Source organism: Lepisma saccharinum, chromosome 23, assembly GCF_977018435.1.
Source record: "Lepisma saccharinum chromosome 23, izLepSacc3.1, whole genome shotgun sequence".
Taxonomy (NCBI): domain Eukaryota; kingdom Metazoa; phylum Arthropoda; class Insecta; order Zygentoma; family Lepismatidae; genus Lepisma; species Lepisma saccharinum.
This window is the reverse complement of record NC_139251.1, coordinates 49,820,527-49,840,606: the sequence shown is the minus strand read 5'-3', so window position 1 is coordinate 49,840,606 and position 20,080 is coordinate 49,820,527. Positions and strand designations below refer to the sequence as shown.

The window sequence follows — 20,080 nt, the reverse complement described above, 5'->3', positions numbered from 1 at the left end:
CTAATACGATTTAGGGCCTCCCCGATGGCGCAGTGGAACCGTTATTGCCTTGTAATCAAGGGATCCCGGGTTTGATACCCGGGATCATTTCCCACTTTAAACTGTACGTCCAGTCCCGATTAGCCTTACTGTTCATAAAGTGGACTTAAAGCACCCAATCATCGAATCTAATACGATTTCCCTCAAACATAGGGTGGCATATTTCATAAGTAAAAATCCTGAACACCGCTGACTGAAAGCCTGTTCATGCAGAGGGAAGGGGTGGGGGTGGAGGGTGGGGGGATACTTGGCTAGATAAAGTAGTATGCATGTACACCATAAGTATTATGGGTGGTCTCATTATCATATTTTTTACTCTTCTTAGTAAATGGAAATTCACTTCGAAGTCCATCATTATACTTACACTTAGTTTTCGGTGACATAGTAAACTAAGCTGCTATTTCACAATGTCGAAACTTTTTCTGAAAACTGCAGACTGAACAGATAAGCACCCGAGCACTGCAGAGGAGTATAAATGTAGCATTATTACTGTTGTCAGCAAGTGTACTGAGCGGCGCCATCTTGAAGTCAAAGTAGCACAAAGTCCCTGTAGCACATTCCTGAAACTCGGTAACTCTTGTATTATTGTGGGAGAATGTATAGCCTACAGTTAAATTGTTTTGTAAAATGAGCGTATTTAAATAGAAATAATGTTCGTGAAAGTATCGTTTCAATCATTTCTGCTTTCCCACCCGATTCCGGGCCACCGGGATTCTCGCGGAAAATTCGTTAAGTGCAGTAACCGTGTTCAAAGAGGAAGTTCCACGGTGGATAAACCTCTTTCATCTGTTCATCAAACGTGTTATTGCCATATTATAGGAGCCAAAAACAAATTATCTTGAATTTAATATCTTCGTTGGCAACACTGTTGGTTGCAAGTTTGTTCATCTGACCGATTCAGATGTAAATGTTATTTTTGATATGTGCAGACAATTGTGCGTAACATTGATTTTCCTTTCCATTTAGTTGAAACTAGGCTCCATTTGAACAGTGAAATGTTATACTTGATAGCGATGTGAACATTATTATATACAATAGTGCTGTACCGTGTTATTTATATTACAAAGATTATTCTCATCTCGTCTGCATGTTCCTGCAAACTTTGAAATCCGTTGTTCCCTGATATTGTTGGAATAAATAAATAAAATGAGCAAACAAGAATAAAATAATGTATTTAAATTGCCAAAGGTGGCCAACACATAAATTCTTATTTTAAGTAGTTTTAAATCTTTGATTTGTTTGGTTTGATGTTTTAAGTCCACTTTATACACAGTAAGACTAATCGGGACTGGACCTACAGTTTAAAGTGGGATCCGAACCACTACGTTCCTCCACCGGGTATCGAACCCCGGACCCCTTGATTACAAGGCGACGACGCTACCATTGCGCCATCGGGGTGACCACTCTTTGATTAGTGAATGAAGTGTAAGATGAAAATGCATTATTATTAACACTATGATACGATTTCGAATTTATTTGCAGGAATCGGAAACTGAAGACGAACCTATGGATCCAGTGGCGGGAAATACCTGTTCTCCCGGATGCCCCGTGTGTGCAGCAATCCATGCTACAATGGTAAGTACGAGATCACGTTTTCAACTTTGAATTAGGTTCTTTATTGGTGTGTTATTCGTGGATAAAATAGATTACATTCAATGTTGTTTAACATCGGGTGTTAAGAAACCTGTTCAATATTCGCATACCACCAGGTGGTCACAATTTATGTTCCCCTTCTGAGAGCCCGATCAAAGCTTAGATTTCAGTAAAAAATACAGTAATCACTTCAGTGGCCGAATTGGAAATTAATTACTGCCGGTATGCTCGTATGCACAGGTCTGTCTTTTGATACAATCCTTTATTCTTTTGTGACTTGTTAAAATATACACCGATTCACATTCTCTCTCCTTTATCACTATAAATTGCGCTCCTTTTTTATGTGTTTCACGCATGAATTGAGGACTAAAAGTGGTAAACGTTGTAAGTGCCAAAAGCGAAAGTGTTGGGAAATCGCATCGTTCCGCACATCAGCCCGTAAGAACGTGCACACTAGTGACCTCTTTACACGCGCTTTGAACTACTTAGAGGCTACCAGCCACATTTCATGTTTACCACATTATAAAGCATGGCACATTTCACAGTTTGACGTGGAAAACGGTGTTTGAATTATTGTGGCACTTACAGCTTTTACCAATTTTAGTCTTTAATTGTTTGGTTTGATTTGGTGTTTTAAGTCTACTTTATGCACAGTAAGGCTAATCGGGACTGGATCTACAGTTTAAAGTGGGATTCGAACCCCTTGATTACAAGGCAACGACGCTACCACTGCGCCACGAGGAGGCCCCACGCATGAATTGTAAGAAATTTTTCAGTACTTACGTTTTTATCACTTTGAAGTTCAACTTCAGTTGTATCGCGTTTGTTGGAAGGTGTCCGTTTTAGCCATAAATCTAAACTCATTTTTCACTTGTGACTTTAACACGCAAAATCAATATGTCGCACAAGTCAGCCCGTGATACCAACATGACGAAAAACAAACATTTATACAGAACAATAACAACTCAATGCGTTTGTTTTTACACTTCAATCCACGAACACAAGAATTGAGATCAGAACTGAAAATGCACGTGAGTAAATGAACTAACCACGTGCAGTTGGAGTCACTACTTCATACATACTATATGAAATCACACCTAGCACTATGGCATATCATAATCTACAACGATGAACGTAAAAGTATTTCCATTAATTAATTTTTTTTGAAAGGCTTATCCACCTCATTTTATTCAATATGGCGCTATTCATAATTTAGCCACACGAAATAAATGTGTAGTTATTTCCATTTTTTATCAAGAATTGGACCCTTTGTGGCAATCTTGTAATTAACATCGCGGCCATTTTGAATCAAAAGTTGTAATTTTCTGTAACGACAGCGACTGAAAGCTACTCAATTTGTCTGAATGTATATTTTATGTAAATTTTCAATGTGGTTAATTGTGGTCAGTGAAAATTTTTGAAAAACATTGGGTGGGCTGAACTCGAAGATTTTTTTGTAATTTTATACAATAATATAGCCTATGGACATAAGTAGGCTGAGGGTTTGCCCTAAAATACCTTTTTAGTTCCTTGGTCAGGGAAAATGTAAATTTGTACATTTAAAAATCGTTTCAAGCAATTTCTGAGAGGAACACATGAATTGTACAGTGGTTGTTTGGCCGTTTTAGTCAAGTGCCTAATTCGCAGATAACTGCTTTTTTTGGGTGGGAAATCCGCGAAAATGACGGAAAAACTGTCTATTTGTCAATTTTAGTGTGTTTGTATTTTCGTTGCTTTTTTTCCTGCCTATTTTGAGAGTTTTTAGTCCCAACAATCCTGGTTACAAACCCTTAACCACCGTTACTATCCGAATCACGATGTGACCATAGATAGTGTAAAATAATATAGGACAAATGTAACAAATTTTCATGAAAGATTTGATATCAGTCAGTTATTTAGTTGTAAGAATTCTGTAGTTGTATTATTAGGCTATGAAATATTTTATTTCTTAGACGCGCGGACTTTATTTCTAAAATAAAATAGAATAGAAAGCAAATTATTGGGTGGGCTCGACCCCTTCCCCCCCTTCCCCCAGGCCCATATAAGTTGGCGCCAGTCCTTGGTCCTCTGATATGGCTACCATGATTTTTCCAACGAATAAAATGACACCAACGTCGCTGTACTCTATCACAAAGCTTGCATACGAAGGTCAAAACCCACCATACAGTGGGATCCATGAGTATTCCCAGTAAGTTGTCCATGACTATTTTCGTTAATATTCCTCTTACATCCAATATGTTTTTAAGCAATGTATTTGTATGTATGCTGGTGCAGAAGTTGTCAACAGCTTGTTTTGAGTTTTCTTTTAATTCTTGAAGCTCTTATTGGATCAAATAAAGTGCACGAACATGGCGATGGACAATTTGCACGGTAATACTCACGGATCCCACTGTACTGATATTTACGCCTTAAAATTAATTAATTAGAACTACTGCAGAAATACCCTCCCCCCAACTATGTGCTGTTACAAACACCACAAAAATCAAGGAACGTAAATAGATGGCGATAGATGGCATCACCGTGAAGTAAATTTTCTATAAGTTGTTACGCGGACAAATCAAATAGAATGAGAATAAATTCTCAACAGAAAGATGGTGAATGATTTGGAAAATATAGAGGAAAGAATAGAAATGAAACGGATATTGGAAGGAAGTGTAACCACTTCCTTCTGTTGGAATATGTTAATTTAACTAGTTTTATATACTTTATTTTATTTGCGTGTCTCAATTATCAAATATAGTTGGTTTGGTTATAACACTGTGCTAAAGGCAATTTTCTGGTAACTTTTCGTGAAGCACCGTTTTCATGGCAATTGAGTTCCATGTTGCCAGATCTACGCGTATATATAATGAAGTTGATAAATACAGGTTGGTCGATCAGGGTATTTTGTTGATGAGTTGATTGCTTAATTGGTTGATTTGGTTTATTCTACTTCACTTCTGCCACTATTGAATAATCGCGATGATATTCGTTGATGGAAGATAATGTCACATTGGTTAGTGGATTTAAAAAAACTAATAAGGACGAGTGGAGCAACCTAATCGACATTTTAGTTATACAGTATGATGAAGAAGTTCTCTCGGGATATCAGCCAGGTGATTTCCGGATAGTCTTCAAGAATTACTATTTTATTTATATGGTCTTAGGAAAAGATCAAATGTATCAGCAACTGACTTTGCTAAAAATTGAAATATTAATATGAAATGCATCATTGTACATACTGCACTGTGGATTTATTTGAATATTTCGAACGAAGAAAAGAAACACCACGAAACGGACCAATATTAAATGAAAACATTTTGCAATTACGTTTGTAGCAATTGTTGCGATGACTGTACAATCAATTTTGTACAGCAATACTTTTACTTTTTATCAGAGACTTTACAGTGTTCGATAAAATGTGAATTGTGGAAGATAGTACGACGAAACACCATTTCTTTTTAAAAAAAGCACCGGTCCTTGTAGGAACACCACTTCAGCATAATCTGTACGCAGCAGTTTGAGTATGATATAGACGTTATATTTTCTATTATTTACCAAAATACATTTATTATAATAATTTTATAAGTAATCCAAAGTGTAATAAATAAAACAATCTTTTAAGTTGCAAAATTTCTTCCTTGCGGAATCTATATTTGTGATACGATTGCCTAGAATTTGAGCCCATGTGCTGGTAGTATACTTTAACAGTCTATGACAGTGTCAGCGATTAGGGGCGCAGTTGGCACCCTACATTTTCACCCTCCCCCCGCACTATGCTAAACCTTATCTACAAAGGGAAAATAACTGTCCTTGCCCCCCAGTTTTTTAACACCATCGCCGCCACTGCTCTATGCTATACACTGGCGCTCACGTTTGGCATCTTAACTGGTAACACTAGTATGTCGATGTTATGTCAACAGACACAGGCAACATGTGCTAATGTATTGGCCATACATTTACATGAAAAATCATAAATCGTAACTTGCATCGACATTTACGTGAAATTTTATGCACCTGGCAACACCGTTGTTGAAGTAGTTGTTTAAAATTTGCAAGAGGGGTGTCATAAAGGAGGCTCCCGATTTCGTCGAGAATGTATATTTCTTAATATTCTTTGAAAAACATAATATCGTTTGGACATTAAATGTCCCGGTTAAACCATTAAACTAACCCTTAACTGGTAACGTGGGGTGCCTACACACCCCAGTCAGTTTTTGCTGGTGGATAGTTCAGCGCTTAGTCACTATAGGGCACTGTGCTCTCGTATACCTCTCAGTCGGTACCTAGCCTTCACACGTGTAGGATCGGCGCTTTGCACAGGGTGAGTAATCTTCCGCTGGAAATATTACAATCCTTGGCTGGGGTGGACTACACCCCCACGTTCCTATTAGCGTAAGTTTTTTTGTGATCGGGCTCTGCATCTTGTTTCGTGCATTATGGAGAGTGAGAGGCACCGAATGAGATAAGATGACTGGGTTTGAAGAGTGGGCCCGCGGCATACTTGATGAGGCTGAAAGCGATCTTAGTGGAGATGATGACTCTGAGGTTGACCCAGATTTTGTCAGTGACTATTCGAGGAAATCCGAATTAGACATCTGAATCTGATTCCGAGAGCGATGAGCCTGCACGTCCTGCAAGACGAGTTTGCACTTCACAACGTGGAAATGATCGCGACAATACCACGCCTGACCCCAGGTATTACTACGGCAAAAATAGGTTCAGATGGGCCTCCGATGCCCCCTCCATTAACGTTCGAACGCGGAGACAAAATAGGTATCATTTCGCATTTGCCTGGCCTGAAAGTACCTGCATAAGCTTTGGGGACATATTGTTCGTATCTTAACGGATGGCACTGTATATTTACAAACGATGTACTTGAAGAAATTGTTGTGCAAACAAACTGTAAGATTGCGCTGATCAGAACTAAGTTGAAAAATCCAGGGAATTCCACTTACAAGGACATTGACTTGGTTGAATTGAAGGCTTTCCTGGGGCTTCTTATGTACACTTATGTATTCAAATCAAATCATGAGGATTTGAGTGCAATCTTTTCCACAGGAAGGGAAATCTTCCGATGTGTTATGTCGGAAAAGCGCATGCATGTAATCCTTATTTGTCTACGCTTTGATGATGCTGACACCAGAGAAAGGGAAGATGTTTCGGCAGCCATTTCTTGGGTTTTCAAGAAATTTGTAGAAAACTGCCAACAGAACTATTCCATCGGCGAGTATGCATGTATGATGAAATGCTTATCGGCTTTCGAGGAAAATGCAGATTTTGGATGTATATTGCCAAACAAACCAATCAAGTATGGTCTAAAGATGTTGATCTTGAGCGATGCAAAGACCCACTACTTTTTGAATGTATATATTTACACGGGGATGGACAATGACGGGATTACTCTTTCTGCTGAACAGAAACAGCTGAGCAAACCTACACAATCGGTACTTCGACATGTCAAGCCCATTAAAGGCTCGAATAGGAACGTCACAGCCGATAACTTGTTCACTTCTATGGAAGTAGTTTCAGAATTGGGACGACGTTCCTTGACGTACGTTGGCACGTGTAGGAAGAATAAAAAGGAAATTCCTATAGAATTCTTGCCATCAAAGCAGAAAGAAGAGAATTCATCGATGTATGGTTTCAGTAGCAATGTGACACTCGTATCATTTGTCCCTAAGAAAAAGCCAGCTGTAATATTGTTGTCGTCTATGCATTTCACCAAATGCACAGACGCTGAAACTGGAAATCCAGAAATAGTAGCATTTTATAACAGCACAAAGGGCGGAGTCGACTCTCTTGATGAGAAGTGTTCCAAGTACTCAACAAGTAGGCGTACACGACGGTGGTCGATGGCTATCTTCTACTCACTCATTAACATTACCTCGATAGAAGGCTGGCCACTGCCAATCTCCCACGAGAGCTGAAGCTTACTATAGCAAGAGTCGTGAACAAGGAAATTCCAACAATAGCAAACGCGCAGCCACTAGGCACACAAAAGAGGTGCTACTAATGCCCCAGAGCAAAGGACAAGAAGACTAACACAGTGTGCGCTGTATGTGAAAAGCCCATCTGCAAAGAGTGTTCCGAAACTGTATGTAAGAATTGTTGAAGTTCAGAACTTGCAGAAATCATTATGTTTGCTGCGTTTTCAAAGTGCTTGGTTTTGTTATTTTCTGTGTTCATTTGAAATTCAGAAAATGCACTGAAACATTTAATTTGAGTATACTATGGTGAATAGCTAGAATTTAAGGATAATATGACGTTATTGCATAATTTATGTACTTGGTTAAGAAATATATGTAGTATTTTGTGTGCCAATTATTTTTCCTCTGCGATCTTCTATGGAGATGACCAAACATAAAAAAATAGTTTACATAGGTTTTACATAATAGTGATCGGGAAGGGGGGGGAAGAAAAAGTGGGGTGTGAAATACCAATTACGCTAAAAAAAACAACAAAAAAAACACGTTACCAGTTAAGGGCTAATCGTGTAGGCTATTATTGAGTTAACAAATTTGTATGATCCTTCATGGTTTTCACTCTTCTGGTTTCCCGAAATCGACGCATGAGTTGTAAAATTGAATGAGTCACACGAACAACATTGCAGCCAACAGTTTTGCCGACAGCAACGACAGAGATGTTAAATTGGAGAATAATTGCTTTTGGCACATTTTATGAATAGAAATTAGAGAATTTTTTTTCCCATGGTGAAATTTTTTTTGGGGCAAAAACTTACTCGATCCAATTGTCATTCAAACAGAGCCTTAGTGACCCAAAAAATCGAGAATTGAAAGTCGCTGAACGAAGTTCTTATTGGAGATTTTCAAATGTCTGAGACTGCACCCGTACACGGTCAAGGAAACATTTGACGACGATTTCACATTTTACCAACAGATGGCAGTACGTGCGGCAAGGAAGAGAAATAAAGTAGATCAGTAATTAGAAAGGTAATAACTTTCTTTCAAGAGGAAGAAGCACAAAGTTGTTTTTTTCCGCTTGGACAGTTTTGATGGTGTTGGCAACACTTCATGATTGTCATTTGCATCACAACTGTACGGCATATACCGAGATCATTGGTGCGAAACTCAACGCTACGTATGAGGGCGTTCCATAAAACTTCTGCTGCCTTTTTTATCTCGGGTGACATGACCTTATTCCATCGTCCAATGGAATTAATATGTTGGTGAAGAATTTTGAAGCTATCGGATGATCATTTAAGCAGACATCCCTACTCAGATATTTAACGTGTCATGGATGATTTCCATCATCATAATTTTCAAAGCATGGCAGTGATTGTGATTGTGGCTATTCATATTTCGTAAATGTGTATTTTTATCTAATAAAACCTAGTATTAGTTCGTTGCATTTAAAAGAGTCCATTCATTTGCCACATCCTGTGTATGAGGAACTCAATAGATTCGAGACGCACTTTCTCGATATTATAAATATAATACAGAGAAACTGTGTGATCCTAAGGACATAAAATTATTGACTTTTCTAAATTTTGTTATTTTAAACAAAATTATTATATTTACGGTTGGTTGTCAAATATAACGTATTACCAAATTACTAACTGCTGTACAAATTGTACATTTTTCTTTATTGTATAGCTGCGATTAAACACAGACAAGAATGCTCCACCGCTTCTCCTTTCCTTTCTTGCAAGTCGTTGTGACTTGTTTCTACACGTTCGGCGTCGCTTTCTTTTCACACAGAATAGGTTTGATATCGTCTGGATACACACAGTGAATCGGATTCCACTTTAAACTGTAGGTCTAGTCCAAATTAACCTATCTCAAAGGTAGAGCTTGGAAAAGATGAACTAAGGCTTCATGGCACCAAACAGACGTGGTGGTACCATTGGTTTCGTCGTACCATTTTATGTGCACATGGTGTCTGAATCATCAAAATCTAAAATCAACGAAAGAAAGTAACAGAAAGCATAGCAAAAACTCTTTATTATGGTATTTCTGGATGATGGAGATTTTAAGGTTTGAAGTGCGCTGTGCGCTAAAGAAGGCAATACGAATATTGTACATTAAAAGAAAATACTGGAACGTGAACAGGATTCTACACAATTCTGCATACACCTGCATCAGTTCAGAGTTGATATCAAACTAATTCGTGGAATTTAAACCAATCAGTAAAAATAAACATGATATTATGGACCTGGCCCATACATACATACATATGTATATAATGTGAAGAGATTACAAGATAGTTCAAATGATTTTTTTTAAGTGTTAGATTTTATTTAATTCTTGCTTTATAATGATTAATAATGAACAATAAAATTTCATACTTATATTAGTCTTTCTTTGTGTTTTATCTTCATTTTGTATATGTTGGTATGTATATGTTGCCGTACGCAGGATATTTTGGGGTGAAGGGATGGTGCGAAAATGTGGAACAAAGTGAAGGTCAGGAATGTTGTGAGATTGATGAAATTAGGTTATTTTGCATTGCTTGTCTGCTAAGTTTGTTTAATTGCGACGATGAGAATGATTGATGATATAATGAAATTGATGAAGGAACATAAAAAGAACGCCTATGCCCAAGCTATGATTCGAACCCGGGACCACTGTCTTCGTAGCGCAATGTTCTAAATACTCCTCCATGGGAGGACAGCTTTCGTCTCTTATACCAGGAACACTGATAAAAACATGATAGTTTTATGTTTTAAAAATATATATTTATAAAATAAATTATACGTTTTAGTAATTAAATTAAAATAAAAAAACATGCCTAAATGTGAATTTTAAAATACGAGATAATTTCGCATCACATATGTAGTTCGAAGAAAGGTCGAGACGGGGATCAACTGTCCCGAATAAATCGGGAAGTTCGGAATCCTTACATCAATTCTTAGACAGGAAAATGATGAATTTTAATTATAGTGCAAAATGAACTTGGAGTTGAACGGCATTGGGAGTGTCACTATTCATCTTAGCGACCCCGAAAACTCTGGATTCCACACTAATATCGGCCGTTTTACATGTCACCCCCTTCCCACCTCCACCCCTAAGGGTGCCAGATGTGTCTTGGAGTTGAACAGCTTTGGGAGTGTCACTATTCATCTTAGCGACCCCGAAAACTATGGATTACACACTAATGTCGGTTGTTTAACATGTCACACCCATCCCACCCCCACCACTAGGGGTGTTAGAGGTGTCTTGGAGTTGAATCGCATTCGGAGTGTCACTATTCTCTTAGCAACTCCGACAACTATGGATTCCACACTAATACCGGTCGTTTTATATGTCACCCCCTTCCCAATCCTACTCCTAGTGGTGCCAGATGTTCCTTGGAGTTGAATGGCATTATGAGTCATCTTACAGATCTCGAAAACTATGAATTCAAAACTAATATTGGGCGTTTTACATGTCACCCCCTTCCCAACCCCACCCGTAGGGGTGCCAGGGGTGTCTTGGATTTGAATCGCATTCGGAGTGTCACTATTCTCTTAGCAACTCCGACAACTATGGATTCCACACTAATACCGGTCGTTTTCGATTATTTTTAAATGTCACCAACTTCCTACCCCCCCCCCCCCTTTATGGGTTTCAAGGGTGTCTTGGAGTTGAACGCCATTGGGAGCGTCACTATTCATTTTAGCGACACCGAAAACTATGGATTTCACACTAATATCGTTCGTTTTCTATTATATTTGCATGTAACCCCCTCCCACCCCCACCCCTAGGGGTGCCAGTGCCCCTCACACCCCCACAGTATTTCTTTCGAGATTGCAAGTGATACGTGTTACAAGTTTGGTTGAAATCGCTACAGGCGTTCGAGAGTTATGCCGAAAGAAACACCCATACATACATACACACATACATACATTTTTATACACCGTATTAGATTTCACATGAGGTATAATTTATTTGGAGATTATGAATGGCACAGTGGAAAAGCAACCAAAATCCACTTCTTAACCTTTTACACGAATGCAATGTAAAGTTTGAAAACGCTACAGAATGAAGCAGAATTTTTTTTTCGATGCTGATTTATGCAGGACCATGTTTTTCCTAAAACTTGGCACGTGGGGATGTAGTACACCACCCCTAAAACATCTTGGATCAAAATCTTAATACTCGCCAAAAGTGGTTCCACCCTGTAGGTACCATTCATTTATATTACAGACATGTAATTTATGTTGTCGTATATTTTGTATTATTCTTATTTTACACCTTCGTTCTTCTACTTCAATGAGAATGAAGGGCGAGTTTCACAAATATATGAAAGAAAACCCCAAAAGGCTTTGCACAAGCTAGAACTCTAATCTGTAACCTTCGGTGGCTAGAGAGTAAGGCGGAAGATTTCAAACATTTCAAGTTTGAGAAAAAAACGTTGTATGCGTATTAAAATATTTGGTATTTGCCCTCACAAATGATATAGTGTGCTCATATATTCATATAATAGGTAGTTTTATTAATTAAACGAAAAAAAAAATATTCTCAGTCTTATTTTGAGGCAGTGTTGGCAAATATTGATATTAATTACAATAATAAAATATATTATTAATACATTTTCAGAGATATACTACAGTATCATTTTACGTGGTTACTTTGTTATTAATTGTATATATACACTATAAACACGAAATGTAGCTGAAGAAAGTATCGGATGCAGTGCTTTAAAGAATGGTAGTGAACTTCAACACTTTCTTTGATTTCCTGTAATAAAATTACAATTGCGTAACTTTTGATGTTTGAACAATCCGCGAATTTCTGGTTACTTATATTGCTAGAGGTCTGGTAAAAAGACAAAAGCAGAGACATTCAAAACATGAGAAGACAATAATGGATTGTCACTTCCCGTTGATACGATTCAGAAGGAATGCATTCAGCCACGCGTACAGGCAACCAGGCAGCTTCAAGTGCAGTTGTTGCCCAAGACCATTGTGGCATTGTTCAAGGTTTTCCTGTTATCAGACCCAGACAGACAATACACAAAAGATACTGAGACCCTGGCAGTAGCATTTTTGTATACGTTCATTGAGTTGTGTGTCATGGAATGCGGTTTGGGGGGGGGGGGGAGGATATGACTTTAATGAGAGTAATGATACCTATGTTGCTCATCTTTTCCTGAACCTTTCGTTCTTTCTTGGAAAGATAATTGTATTAGGTTTTTAGTTTGTTTGTTATAGTGTCGCTTTTCCGGCAATACTGGCTGATCGGGACGATGAATATGAATTATAATTCATTGAGTGATTGATTGATTTGTTATATTTCACTTTCCGTTTCCACCAATTTTGGCTAATAGCGAAGATGAGGGTGAGTGATGATATGATGAAGGAACGCTCACTTAGAACAGCCATGCCCAGATCGGGATTCGAACCACCAAACTCGCTCGGGCACCTTGTAAGGGAAATTGTGTTTCAATTTATTTTAAGTCAATTTTACGCACAGGTGAGCTAGTCGAGACTGGGCCTACAGTTTAAAGTGCGAACCGAACGGTTATGAGCATCCACCAGGTATCGAACCTCGGATCCTTTGATAAGGCACGACGATACCACTGCGCCTTGCGGAAGACCATGGTACGAAAGTATAGATCCAACAAGAACGAACCTGAGTGAGTTAGCCTATACATTCACATAGGCGACTTAAATATTCAAACAGAAACCCACTCCCTTCCCCATTGGCCATGAACCTAATGTCAAAATTCCTTATTGATAAAGTAGAATACTTGATTTTCAATATATAGATAGCAATGTTGTAATAATCTTCGGCAAATACAAATGGATTTATCTTACCTACTGTATCATTCACTTTGTGAAGGAATTAATTTCTGTAATTTCTCTCTTCTTGTTAAAGTGCAATCAGAAAAAATACATTGCATTCAAATTTGTCTCTCAGGTATTGATTTTTGACATCTCTTCTTAGATTGGAATAAGTTCCTCAGATAGCCAGCCTTCGTCGCGGAGTGGTTAGCAGACCGTGCTACAAGGCCAGAGGTTCTGGGTTCGAATTCAATTTACTGCCGTTCCATCGCTTCTCCAAAAGTGGGCGTGGTTTGTCTCGATACAACGCTCCTGATAACGAAAGTGTTTGATCCGGGTCAGGTGTTCCCGATTCATCGCTTCCGAAAATAAGGAAATGAACACTCACAGAATGTACCAGGTTTTTATAATTAAAGTGACGGTGTTCAGAGTGGTACAGCACGGGCTGTAATGAGAGTAGCAGTCTGAAACTTCGTAGATATGCTAATGAAGCAATGCGGTCGCAAAAAAAAAAAGTTCCAATTCTCACCATCAGGGTGAAAAATGGCGCTGTAAACAGTCAAAACGTGGAATTTTCCGTAACTCTGACGTCGAAGTCGGTGACATTGCCTAACCATTGTGTGAGCTCCCTGGTTGTGGTTGGTGACGCTTGTTGCTTTTTCCTTTAGTAATGTTCATGTAATTCGAATAGTGAAATTGTAGCGATATTTTATTACAAAGAGTATTATTTTCTGCGATTTATAGTGTTTTTCCTGTAACTATACCAAGTTTTGACTGCTTACAGCGCCATTTTTACCCTGGTGGCGAGAATTGGAACTATTTTTTTTATTTTTTTGCATTATTCGCGAGCGCATTGCTTCATTAGCATATCTACGAAGTTTAAGACTGCTACTCTCATTACAGCCCGTGCTGTACCACTCTGAACACCGTCACTTTAATTATAACCACCTGGTATATAAAAATCTGTGCCAGTCGCACAAACAAAACTAACCTAACCTAACCTAACCCAATTTGCTACCAAACCCAATAATTCTGGCATCTCTTTCAGAATACTCATCAAACTGAAGAAAATGTTCTCCATCTGATGTCTTCAAGTTGTTTCCCGGAAACTTGATGCCTCTCACTGAAATCGCTGTCAACGGAACTCTTAGGGATGTCGCACGAGATCTATACATGCTCGACTTCAAGCCTAATAGAGACGGCATTCTGGTGACAAACTCTATTTCTTGCTTTACCAAATTCCTCCTCAAATATCTTCGTAACTTATGAAAGTTCTTCCCTCGCTGACCCGGGAAAACCACTTTCGTTATCAGGAGCGATGGATCGGGAAAAACTACGCCCACTTTTCGAGAAGCGATGGATCGTGAAGCGTTGGAACAGGAAGACACCTCGAATAGAGGCCTGGGAATGAGTGTCCCTTCATCCATTTCATCATATCATCACATTCCTCATCTTTGTAATTAGCCAAAAGTGTAAATGCGAAGTAAAATTAAGTAAATCAATCAATTAATGAATCTCAATTTACCAGTTTGTTTATATTTGTCATGATATTTCCTCTTTTTTTATTCAATACTTTGTTTCGTGGTCATACAAAACAAACTATCAGACATTCTTCCAACTTTTAGAGGTGTATTTACTTTCCCACATTAGTTGAAAAAAGCTATTAACATTCTCAACATATTCATCTACATAAGTATCGAGTAAAAACATATATATTTTAAAAATCACGATAAATATTAACATATCATTTGCACAACTTCTGCACAACTGAAATCATTGCTTGAAATACCTATGACCAACAAGTTGCCTGTCTTGTTTTTTTAATCATAGCGAAAGTGAGTTTGGATTGTCAATATTATAAAATGGATTAGTATTAACATAAATTTATCTATTCAGTATGTTAGACAAACATAAAACTAGGATAAGTTATGCAACATATGGATCAACATATACTCGTACATCGAAATGAATTAAATTTGTTAGGGCAGCTGATTCTACAATGGTGTCAGCTTTCTGTGTAACACAAAAGATCAATAGCACCTATGTTAAAATCACCTATCAAAATAATTTGATGTGCTCGTTTAATTTTATTGCAACACCCAATATAAGTACTTAATACGTGTCTAATAGTTAAATTCTGGGGGTATCATCGCTATATAGCAGCTACAATATTAACAATAAAAGGACACTCATTTTCATATAATTTATTACGAATCTTAAATTATATTTTTCATTTTACATTGTTCCTGACGCATACATTTGTGTTGAACAAAAGCTCTGGCTTCAAAGAATGCATTTGTATGGTAGCCGCTGATTTTCTTGAATGTGGACCTCGAAATTCGGTAGTTTTTTCTCTTGTCCAGACATTCTCACTCTAGGCTCGCAGGAAAACATTCCAAGTTTCAGTGCCTGCATGGGCGTAACTTTTGGCCTAATTTAGCGGGGACGAAATCAAACTTGGGGCTCAATCTTAATAGAGGTGAGGACTATTTTCTAAATAACTCCCACACTTGCGAAATCGCAACAATTGCCCTTCCTTACTTTTCTCCAGAGGTCCCAGGAGGGTAAAAACAAACCTTGAAAAGTCTAACGTTTTGGGGGGCAAGTGCAGGGGTCTCAAGATAATATTATCACCTGGACGAGGTGGATTTTCCACCCTGTACTCCCCTTCTTCTACCCCGGTCCTCCTATTTTACACCTTCGCCGTTCTTCGGTAATCACAGAGCGATAGGGCGCGTGGGTTCTCGGGTTCGAATCCCGTACAGGGCATGGGTGGTTTTTGTGATTGTCCCTTGATCATTTTTTTTATATTCTTTATTTTACTTAGTTTTTTGTGCCACTTTTGACTAATTTGCAAAGATGGGGATGAGTGATAGTACCATGAGTGCACAACTGAACTCATTGCTTGAAATACCTATGACCAACAAGTTGCCTGTCTTGTTTTTTTTAATCATAGTGAAAGTGGGATTGGATTGTCAATATTATAACATTAATTAGCATTAACATAAGTTTAGCTATTTACTATGTTAGACAAACACAAAACTAGGAAAAGCTATGCAACATATGGATCAACATATACTCGTACATTGATATATGGACACTCACAAAAATATATGTCCAGGTCGGGATTCGAATTTTTCATATCATCACCCATCCTCATATCCGCGATTAGCCAAAACTGGAAGAAAAGCGAAGTAAATTACACTAAATCAATCAATAAATACTAACCACTTTTCAATGAAGAAACAAGACCACCATGTTATACATTTACAGACTTAATGATGAAAAATACTGAAGTGGACGTCAGCGTGGGAACGAAGCACTTCGATGGTTCTCAGAATTTTCAGGGAGTGGCCCTTTATCCTCGCTTGCAGGCCAACAACATGAGAGGTTGGGTGTCACTGGAACGTCGGCGTTGCTTGCAAGCAATGTATCCAGCTCAAGTACTTTGTAACCAGATTGAAGAGTGACATATTTACAGCAGTAAACAGTTACAAACTCATATGACCACAATACCAAATCAGACGGAACAGGGTGCGAAATCTCGGGGGGGGGGGGCAGGAGAGATTTCCCCCACAAGCGATCATGTTCTAAAATCCCACACAAATCTTTTCCGCGCGGGGGGGGGGTGTAAACAAAGACAAGAGGTTTTGAAGTCTAATATACTTTACTGGAACAATATCGATAACTCACACAAAGAAAGAACAACAAAGAGCCTCATATCTAATCCCCAGAATACAGAAATTAAATCTGACATGTTACCCATTTCTCATCACCTTTCGTCAGCTACTGCGAAGTAATGTAATTTAGATGTAAAATTTTATGCAGGAAACTATTAGGTTTCATAATGTGTCTCTACTTTTGCCCCTTTCAATAGCCTCGCAAATCACTGTTCATAGAATTAGTAGTATATAAAAAACTTCATATTGCAATCTAATTTTGAAAGAAGGACGAGCCGTATAATATATGTTAGTAGTGTGATTTACCATATTATAAACCCGACAAATGAGGAGGTGTTTTGACTGTATAGAAATACTTAAAACTAAGGCAAAATGTCTATAAAATTTTATTGTTACTGTGTAAAACCTACGATTTTTGTAAAAAAAAAGCTTCCGAGAAAAGAGGACCCCCTCAAATTGATGTGGCTAAACCTGAATTTGCTAAAATTGCTGTTTATAAATTTGTTAAAAATATGGCTTTTCTCGATATTGTTTCGGCATCACTTAAAACTAATCCAAGATGCTCTTAAGAGTTTTTTCGATTATACAATAGTACACTGTAATATAATGTTAAATACTTATTCAAAATATTTTTGTATTATTATGTTAATATATTGTTCTGTAATATTCTAAATATTTTAATTTAAGACCAGGTACAACTTGTTTATCTAATACTAAGAAAATGTAATATGCAGAGGTTTTTCTAGAATTGCTCTGTGACTCTTTCATTTCTTACATCATAAACATATGATTTTTCACCTATAAGAATAACACTACATATGGTGTCATCGGGAAGTGTATCATGGAATTCACAAATAATTTTAATATTTGTCCTGTCATTAACCACAACCTGTTTCCTTTTTGAGGTGTTGATGACAAACATGGGTCTCTGTGCTTTGAATTCATCTGGTGAGTAATACATGTCTGTATTCCCAATTGTAACCCTTTTGAATGCTGTAAATGCCTCATATAATTTGAGGACATCATCCTTGGACATGTTTAAATTATAACTTTCTCTAGGAAACACCTCATTTCTGCCATTTTTAAGATATATGTTCTTGATGTTGCAGTTATCAAACTTACTTGAATTTTTTTCTTGGTTATTGTTTCTTCCAGTCTGAAACAGTACTACCACAAAATCTGGCATGTCATATTGTATACTGGAGAATGAGTTTGTAGCATCAAATTCATAATAGCTACCAGTGGCGGGCTTCTGCACACATTGATATGTATAAAATTGTAAAGGCACCTGTGGATTTTTTAGGATATCTGCTTTGTATTTAAGAGCATAACTGGCCTCATATTCAACAACTGGAATTCTTAGCTCCATAGTCTGAATAAGACATTTGCCTTCATCAGGTAAGGTATTAGGCAGAGCTGTCCCAGTAGAATTTAATGAACTATACCTCATCAAAGCATTATTATCATTGGCAGCTCTTCTAAATGTGATTCTTAAACCACCCTTCCACATAATTTCTTTGTAATCTGAGAAGAATCCTGGCAACAAGCGCATAGGAAATAATACTGTGTGGCTCTTGGATAATATTTTATCACCAGCCTCAAATCCACCTATTTTGTAGTATGAGGCCTCGGTTTTGGATAATTTTAGTGTGGCCAAAGCAGTAGATGTAATACCAGGATAGTCTACTCTGTTTATAACAACACCATGTTTTCTAATCTCGATTTCAGAGAACAGATGTGGCACAAAATTGTCTACCAGTCTTATATTTGAATTTGCCGGATAATCAGTACCATCGAGTTTTACAACATCAAATTTGATATATAGGTCTGCACTGTGAGGGTGTATAAAGCCATCCCCTACATCAAGGTCAATCTCAATCTCTGTGTTGGGCTGATTCAAATTGGCAAGAGTCCTCCTGTTTGGGGGGAATGATTGTAGCTCATAACTCTCAATATTTTCCATTTTATTTATTTATTTATTTTATTTTTTTATATTTGTATGTATTTTTATTTAAATATTAATTTCTATGATAGCAGTTGTTGTGGCTCCAGCAAAATCAACTAATTCTTCTTTTTCATTAGTGACCATCAACACAGGAAAATATAATGTTGGCGATGGAGTGTAGAGGATCGGTTCCATAAATTCAGAGTTAGGTTTGAATGTTGCAATAATGCCAGTTTGTTTGTGAGTGCCTATGCCATTTGATTTGGTTATCATACCCTCGGCCACATTACAGTGAATATTTAGAGTCTCTATGGCTAAGAATTTAGGTATATTAATAGCAGTGTGTTTAATGGCTGGTTCAAATTTTGTGTTGTTTTCGAATCCTAATAGCTCTCCTATAGTACCCAGATCTACTGTCTCTGTAGCAGACACAATTTCTACTCTGTGAGTGACAGAATTTTGAGTTAACAATATACCTCTAGGTAACTGAGCATTTAAAGTAGACAAATTATACTGGCCTGGAGTGATGACAATTTTTTGGACACCAACTGTGATTGTGTTGTTGTGGTGTGTAATATTAGGGATCAAATACATGCCATAGAATGCTCTAAGAGCTATTGTTTTGGGATATACTATATCATCATGTAGTCTGAGCTTCAATATTGAATTTTGGCTGGTAAGATGGAATACTCCCATGATGTTTTAGATACCACAGGGCTTTTTGAAAATTTTCAATTAATGGTTTATTTATTTGAGACAGATATCTAAGAACAGATAAACACAAATGTCCACAATTAATATCTTTGAAATTTTGAATACGGGTATTATTATAATAAAGATTAGTTGATTTTAGATATTTTACTAAATTCTCAGGTGGAACACCTCCAAATGAATCAAACACAAATGCCTCATCTTTTAAATATTTAAGATAACAAATCCAGTGAGTGCCCTGATTTTTGTACTTATCCAAATTAACTATGCCACACTCTTTTTTGAGTGGTTGTTCTGGTAAAGAATCAGACATGTATACTCCTCTAAAATGTTTGATGCCCAGTGGTTTGATTAAAGCTTCAATATCTTGGTTGGTAAGCGGCTCTTGTTTTTTTTAAACTTATT

General features: G+C 37.5%; 1 protein-coding gene across 2 annotated transcripts in view; it reads left to right on the top strand.

Annotated features, from left to right (window-relative positions):
* Positions 1 to 20,080, top strand: part of LOC146005324 (uncharacterized) — a 206,400-nt gene that overhangs the window by 37,859 nt on the left and 148,461 nt on the right. For both annotated transcript variants that reach the window (XM_083144488.1, XM_083144487.1), the window contains exon 2: positions 1,522 to 1,614. In XM_083144488.1, coding sequence (XP_083000614.1) covers positions 1,522 to 1,614 — 93 coding nt within the window. The remainder of the gene's footprint in view (positions 1 to 1,521; positions 1,615 to 20,080) is intronic.